The sequence below is a fragment of the Phyllopteryx taeniolatus genome, chromosome 14 (assembly GCF_024500385.1).
Source record: "Phyllopteryx taeniolatus isolate TA_2022b chromosome 14, UOR_Ptae_1.2, whole genome shotgun sequence".
NCBI classification, from domain to species: domain Eukaryota; kingdom Metazoa; phylum Chordata; class Actinopteri; order Syngnathiformes; family Syngnathidae; genus Phyllopteryx; species Phyllopteryx taeniolatus.
Window position 1 is genome coordinate 24,269,432 of NC_084515.1, and position 8,258 is coordinate 24,277,689.

At 46.7% G+C, this 8,258-nt stretch overlaps 1 protein-coding gene across 2 annotated transcripts in view; it reads right to left on the minus strand.

Moving 5' to 3' along the window:
* adcy8 (adenylate cyclase 8 (brain)) overlaps window positions 1–5,614 on the minus strand; it is a 63,331-nt gene extending 57,717 nt beyond the window's left edge. Inside the window, exon 1 of one of the 2 annotated variants that reach the window (XM_061796414.1) lies at window positions 4,278–5,614. In XM_061796414.1, the coding sequence (XP_061652398.1) occupies window positions 4,278–5,168 (891 nt within the window). In that variant the 5' untranslated portion in view covers window positions 5,169–5,614. The remainder of the gene's footprint in view (window positions 1–4,277) is intronic. The other variant, XM_061796415.1, reaches the window with a different exon arrangement.
* Window positions 5,615–8,258: the final 2,644 nt, after the last annotated feature.

Genomic DNA, 8,258 nt, shown 5'->3' on the forward strand with positions numbered 1-8,258 from the left:
TTCCTTTTGATTATAGAAAGAGCGAAGAACACGTCATTTCTAAATTATTAGCATGACCTCACCCTACCGTGGTTCCCTGCTCACCGTGCATACCGCCACCTGCACTCTCCGTTCTAGCAGTTTTATTAACCTCTTCATTCCCAAACTCTGCGCTATTTTTGGTCGATCGACTTTTTAATTTTCTGCCCCAAACGACTGGAACACTCTGCAACAAATCCTCAAACTCATCCTATTTATCATCATTTAAGAAATTAGTGAGGGATATCGTACATGATTGTTGCACCTGTCTTTAGCCTATTATCAAACTTTTATTAACCACGTGGTATGTATTATGTAACTATATCACAGTGTGCAGTTTGTTGTCTATGTATGTCTATGTATTCAATCGTTCACTGTGCATTTTTTTTAAATTTTTATAAGGCATCAATGCAGCCGGGAAAGAAAGGGGGTCACCAGTAGACTTTACACCGATTTTATCGGCCTGATCGGTATCGGGCCGATAATTATCATTTTATGCTGATCGGCTTCAATGTCATAATTCGCCGATCCGATCAATGGCGTCATTGATCAGCTCCGCAGAAGACATTTACTCCACATCATTTTCTGTGGCCCGTGAAAGCAAATCATGTGTGTCAACTTCCATGATTCTTGCTAAAATCTGTTCCAAAATTTTTGCATAATATTCATATGTAATAAATAGTAATGAACTATTGTAAGCATGTTTTGCCTCCAAACCCCTTTTATAGTTACTTGAACAATAGTTGAACAAAACAATATCCTTGACTTCTAATTTCAAAACTAGTTATCCATCAATTTGTTGTCTATGTATAATAATACGATGAGGCGATTAAACATTGATATGGCTTTTACAATTATAATTGTCCTCGAAGGAAAATCGTATCTACAAGGTGGCCTGCGCTAAAAATGAGTTTGACACCCTTGGTGTAAAGCCTAGTCACCAGGGGCTCGGGCTCATTGTGCGCACCACCAAGTCATCTTGCCAGCAAAGCGACGGCGGCTTTTTGCGCATCAAAAAAAAAAAAGAAAAAAAAAAAAACCTGCTTCTTTGCGACGTGGCGCTCGCTGGCTCGCCTGATGCAACCCCCACTTAACCCCCCAACCCCCTCTCACTCTCTTCCGCTGGTTTTCCCGCTTTATCTTTGCACCGCAGCCGCCGCTTCAGGTAAGCAGAGTTTGACCTTGAAAAGGAAACTGCGGCGGCTAATCGACGGGGGCCCGCAGCTCTGGAATTCGTGTGGAAATGTGCGTGAGTGTGAGTGTGAGAGCGAGATATAGACTGCTATTGACTTCATAATGGTGTCCGCTTGACAGAAAAGCCCTTAGTGCGAGTACGCACACGCACGCAAACCGGTAGAAATTGACACTCGTGTTGCCACACAGCCAACCCCCGTGATACTTCCTGGATTTTTAAGCAATTCTTATTTATTTTTTTGTTTTTTGTTTATGGTTTTTCACACAGAGAATTACGTGGCCTCAAGATTGTAAGTCTCTGTGCTCTTTTTTTTAGATACATTTGAGTCCGCTGTAGTGCTTTGTCGCAGAAGGAACTGGTCAGCCACGAAAGTAAGTTAAGTGGGCCCTCAGCTTATTAAACTGCTTAGTCAGCTCGTTGTTTTATTCATTTCATCGCTCATGGAAGATGATGGGACCACAGTCATTTGTTTTTGTGAGGTATTGAAGGCTTTTTGTCTGATCGCGGGGGGGGGGGGGTCAGCATAAGCGTAGACTTTGATGTGGACCGGCCGGCGCTGGCGACGTGTTTGCACCGTTTTAATCAATGGCAGCAGATTTTTTTTTTTTTTTTTTTTTTGCATGTTAAATTAGCAATTGAATAAGATTTTGGGGTGGTATGTCGATGTTGGTAGGCAACAGTATATAATAGCAATATAAGGAATAAAATAAAAATGAATGATACTGTGTTTGGTAACTCGAGCAAGTAAAAGTAGTCATGAAAAGTAGTCATTTTGGAGATGTGAGTATTGTTGTGTGCTCTGTGTGTATTGCTTCTCCGTGTTTGTTAAAGGAGCAGTTGTTAAAAGGTTTAGAATAACACCAACATCATTATTTTTTACCCTGCGTATGTAAATAAGCATTAACTGTAAAAGCAGAACGTCATCCGCTTGAAGGCTTTCCCGCTGAGGATGATGAAGAGGGGTGGGGGAGGGGGGGTTGGGTCAGGACCAGCTTCTTGTTATTTCCAGAGAAGATCAGAGCACGGCGGCTTTGAAAGAAAAGAGGCATTCGATACCGCGGGCCGCAGACAAAGGGTGTGGGGGTGGGGCAATGCCCCCCCCCCCCTCCTCCACCCGAGAGGCTTTAAGGAAATGGCGTCAGATCGATGCAGGCCATTCCCAGCCTGACGTGATGAGAGGAACGAGGCCCACTTGGGAATCTTCAACTCAATCTGGACGCTAAGCGCACACATTTGTTGACTTACTGCTCGCGTGCCAGGTGGAAATGGTCAAGGGGCATCTCAAGGACACCCCACAAACGCGTTGAGCAACTCAAACCTGATGTGAAGCCAAATCCGGTAGCAATCGGACAAAATACATTTGTCCCTAAAGGACCCCTTGAAAAAATTTTAACCAAAATGGCAGACTTTTTCGAGAATGGTTTCTTGAGACTTTTTTGGTGGGTCATCTCATGATTCACATGTCTACCAAATTTCATGTTGCGAAGTCAAACTGGATCCAGGGGCTGTGTTTGAAGTAAAAAAATCAAATAAAAAATCAGCGTGAGATTAATCATCATGACTGTGTGGATTCATTTGACCCCTGACCTCCTCAAGCATTTTAGCAGCTCATCCCATCATAGTTAGCGTTCACCTCTGACTCAACTGTTGCACATACTGTACGGGCAGCAATGGACTGGTCGTCAGTCAAAAGTCAGGGCACATACAGACAGACCTTGAACTGGTCGAGCCCAGGCTTGAACCCCGAACCTGGGAACTGCGAGGCAGACGTGCTACCCGCCCTTGAACCGTGCTAACCCTAATAAAGATGCTAATTGCGATCGTATGAAAGATGTCTTCGTTTGCTGACGTGGGTTTTTTTTTTTTTTCTGGAGAGCGAAGATTGCCTGCAGTCAAGCGACGGCTAATCCTCCTCACTCCCGGCAAACGTTCATTAATTCTCCCGAGCTGCAACCGACTCGTCTTCCGTCCTCACTGCCGCCAAGAAATAAAATCTACGGATTGAACAAGGGAGAGTGACCAGTAGGAGGCGCTACTTGGACTTTTAAACTTTGAGGTTCTGGATCAAAAGCGCAAGGATGTTCAAAAGTGTACGTATGAAAAACATTCGCGTCATTAATTCGTGGAGTGAAGAAATGACGCCATGAAGGATCAAGTGATGGGAGAATGTAGAAGTGAAGAAATGTAACGCGAATATGGAAAGAAGGGATGAGTGGATGAGTGAGTTCGGGACTGAAGATGTGGAATCGTGAGGCAAAAGGACAACATGAAGGAGCGAAGGATCAAGTGAAAGAGTGATGAAAGAAACATGGAGGGATGAAATGACAGGATGAGAGCGATGAACGACGGAAGGCAGTGGCGGAGCAAATGAGTGAGGGAAGAAATTTGAAAGTAAAGCATGAAGGAAATGGCACGGTGAAGGAATCAAAGCATCAACTCGTGAATGAATGAACTAAATGGTGAAGGACTGAAGGAATTATGGAGTGAAGGAACGCGCAAAAGAGTGGATTGATGAAGGGAACAGAAGGGGAATGGCAAGCGAAGGAGAAGAAATGAAATGAGGTCGTCAAAGGAGGAAGGATAGACGAAGTGTGATTACATGAAGTAATGAGAGGATGAATAATGGGTGAAGAAACTAAATATTGAAATGACAATGGAAAGAAGGGAGTGGAGAAAAGGATAAAAGAATGAGTGAAGGAACAAATTAAAATATGAAATGAGCAAATGAAATGATGAATGGGGGAAACAATGAAAAGTGAAGAAATGAAGCGATGAAAGGATGACATGAAGAGGAAAGTGAAGAAATGAAATGAAAGAATGAAGGAATTAATAAATGAAATGATAATGCGGGAAACTGAACAAGTGAGGGAATTAGGCAATGAAAGGATGAGGTAACGAATGAAGGAGTGAATACATGAAGTAATGAAAGGTTGGAGATATTAAGGAAAGAATGAAGGCATGAATACATGGACTGGATTAAAGGATGAAGTGAAGAAATGTAATGAATGAATGAATGAATGAATGAGTGAGTGAGGAAAGTAAGGGGAGGGTCAGGTGTGCGCACCTGGTTGCTGGAGAGCGGCGCATCGTGGGCCAGCAGCAGCCTGACCAGCAGGTGCAGGCCGGAAGTGAAGAGTCCGGCCAGGATGGCCCAGGCCAGCGGCAGGGGCAGCATGCCGTAGGTGGCGAACAGCGCGAAGAGCACGTAGCCCACGCCGTCCCCCAGCAGGCCGTACCCCAGCCCCGCCGCCAGGATCTGCGTGGCCATGGCCGCCCAGGTGACGGCGCCGCTGTAGCGCAGGTATCCGTGCGACGTGGCGTCCTTGCGCACCGCCACCAGCGCGCAGATGACCACCTCGACGCCGGCGAAGAAGCCCAGCAGCGCGCCCCTGACCGGGTCCATGGGCGCCGAGGCCATGCCCAGGTGCAGCACGAGCAGCGTCAGCTTGGTCACCACGTCCAGGATGTTCATCACCACCACCGACTTCCGCCGCTGGCCCAGGAAGTAGCGCTGGTACCGGCGCTCCAGGTCGCGCGACTTAAAGGCGTTGCGCAGCGTGGGGAAGATCACGCCGCGGTACGTGTAGCCCCAGTTCAGGAAGAAGTCCGAGTTGGTGGGCGCGCAGTCGATCTGCAGGAAACCCAGGTCGCTGCTGGTGGCCCGCTCGGGGAACACCTTGGTGCCGCCGTTGTTGTGCTGCCGCTCGCCGCCGCCCACTGACGTCCGGCCGGCGGACAGCTTGCGCGCGTCCGGCCGCTCGGGCTCGCCCCCTCCTCCGCCGCCCTGCTCGTGGATGAAGCGCTGCTCGGTGATGTGGCGGACGGCGTTCTGCCACAGCAGCCGCTTGCCTCCGGTTCCTCCGGTTCTTCCGCCGCTGCTGCCGCTCGGCGTCCGGTTGATGGTGTACAGCTCCTCGCTGCAGGCGCTGGAACAGCGCACCTCGGATAGTTCCATGCCGCGCGCGGGTGGGCCAGTTACCTCTGGTGTGCGCGTGGAACCGGGGGCGCGGGGCTGAGATGCTGCTGCTGCTGCTGCTGCTGGTGGCAGGCGCGGCGCGAGGCGGCTGCGGCGGCGCGGCGGGGGGAGCTCATCATCATCCTCATCCTCATCCTCACCACCATTCTCATCATCATCATCGTCGTCACGCGAGGAGACGGCTCATAAATCCGCGCAAGAGCGAGAAACGTGGATTAGGCGCGCGGATTAGCTCCGACCGCCGGAGCATCCGCGAGATGCCCTAAAAACGCGCATCTGAAAACATCCAGAATATTCTTCTTCCCGCGCCCGCACGTGAGGGATTTGTTGGCGTCTTGATGAGCTCCCCTCTTGCGCCGACTGATGCTCGACGGCGAGTGCGCGCGCAAAGCCTCGTCTTCCTCCTCCTCTTCCTCTTCCTCGGTCCACGCGGCGGACGCAACACCTGGTTGAGGGAGGGGGTGGGGGTGGGGGGGGGTGGGGGGGTGGGGGGTAGATACAGCACAATCCCCCTCTGAAAGGGAAAAAGAAAAAAAACACACCTCCTTCTGGTGAGGTTAGTGTGTGACGTCATGGCTGTATTTACACGCCTTGGTTCCGGTTTGATCGACATTTAAATAGCAAAAAAACAACAACAACAACTTGCTGTATGACCTTGAGGACCAGTTTGCCATTTGGTAATCACTGTATAGGGATTTTATTATTATTATTTATTTTATTTTTTTTTACAGCGGAAAACTCAACTCAAAATCCGGTTAAAGTGATTCGGAAATTAGGAATGACGAATGATTCCGAACGCAGCGTTCTGAATCGTTCCCTTATTCCCAATTTCCCAATCACCATGCAGTGTTCCCTCGCTATATCACGGTTTAACTATCACAAATTAAGTGCATTGCGGATTTTTTTTTCATATCCGTATCGCGCAAAATTTTCCATCTCGCAGTATTTTGAGGGTAGACATGTAATGTCTTGTTGTAAAACAAACCCTTCCTAGCCTAAAACATTTAAACTGTAAAAAAAAAAAAGTTCATTAAAACACATTACAATGAATAAACTATACATAGTGTACATAAAAGTTGTTTTAAGAGTATAGAAAGTGTTAATATGAGTATGGTATAGGTATAGGAATGTGGGGGAAACCAATAACACTCTGGGAAGGTTTGCACAGATTTAAAAATATAGAGGGATACAAAAATATATGTGGTTGCTACTTCGCGGATTTCACCTATTGCAGGGGTGGTCTGGACCCTAACCATTATTTGTTTGTTTATTTTTTTGCCTTGCGAGCTCAAACTTGAGATACGAGCGCTGTACGGTGGCAGTGAACTCAACTCACTTCATAACAATAAGTTTGAATGAGTGCATGATGAAGGTTCAGAGATGCCATAGACGGGCTAATGAATAGCATTGGTGTTGCGTTGAACGGTTGTTTAAGCAATGGATATTTGGTTACGGCAACACATGGCGATATAACAATACTCACAGGCATACATATTCTTTCTCCTCTGCGAAGAACTTCTTCTTTTCCTTTCGGCTTGTCTCTTTAGGGGCCGCCACAGCGCGTCATCCTTTTCCATGTCAGCCTATCTCCTGCATCCTCCTCTCGAACACCAACTGCCCTCATGTCTTCCCTCATCCATCAACCTTGTCTTTGGTCTTCCTCTAGTTCTCTTGCCTGGCAGCTCCATCCTCATCATCCTTCTACCAATATACTCACTATTTCTCCTCTGGATGTGTCCAAACCATGGAAGTCTGCTCTCTCTAACTTTGTCTCCAAAACATCTAACTTTGGCTGGCCCTCTGATGAGCTCATTCCTAATCCTATCCAACCTGGTCACTCCTAGAGAGAACCTTCATAATTTCCGCCACCTCCACCTCTGCTTCCTGTTGTCTCTTCAGTGCCACTGTCTCAAATGCGTACATCATGGGTGGCCTCACCACTGTTTTATACATTTTGCCCTTCATCCTTGCAGAGACCCTTCTGTCACATAACACACCTGACACCTTCCTCCACGCGTTCCAACCTGCTTGGACCCATTTCTTCACTTCCTGACCACACTCACCATTGCTCTGGACGGTTGACCCCAAGTATTTAAAGTCCTCCACCCTAGCTATCTCTTCTCCCTGTAGCCTCACTCTTCCCCCACTATCTCATTCATGCACATATATTCTGTCTTACTTTGGCTAATCTTCATTCCTCTGCTTTCCAGTGCATGCCTCCATCTTTCTAACTGTTCCTCCACCTGCTCCCTGCTTTCACTGCGGATCACAATGTCATCTGCAAACATCATGGTCCACAGGGATTCCAGTCTAACCTCATCTGTCAGCCTATCCATCACCACTGCAAACAGGAAGGGGCTCAGGACTGATCCCTGATGCAGTCCCACCTCCACCTTAAATTCGTCTGTCAAAATCCTCTGCGGAGAACGAATAATAATAATACTGCAGCCTACTGAGAATCTGTGACCTCCTCCATATTCCGCATGTCTGTGTTATACTGTCCCCGGGTGGCCAAGGTGCACACACCAGAAGTAGCAGCAGTAGCATCTCCATTGAACTGAAGCAAAAAAGGGTCAAAAACTGATTAGTTTCTTTACATGCTATTTAATTACAGTATGCTTTCATATTATAGTCCAATAATATGGTCCTATTGTTCTTATTAAAAACACGTTAGTAAATCAAGTTTTGAAGTTAGACCATACGTAATACAACTACATAAACGACATTGTAGCGCAATGTCGTTAGATACAGTACATCGCTTAAGAAAAACACGTAACGACTTAAGCTAACATTTTAACAAACACCAATGACAAAATCAAACTTTGCTGTTGACATGGAATTAAAGCACAATGACAAGATCGTATTTGTACAATAATTTAAAACATACATGAACAATGTGGCCATTTTAGTGTTGTGTGAAAAGATTAAATATAAATGAAGGAGAATGTGCGTTGATGCGTTCATGACAAACATGTCAAATAATATTAAATGACATTTCAACATGCCCCCTCCTTGAGCCGTCACCTTATCGTCACCTTTGCCCAGACGTAGGTCACATAAGCAAATGTG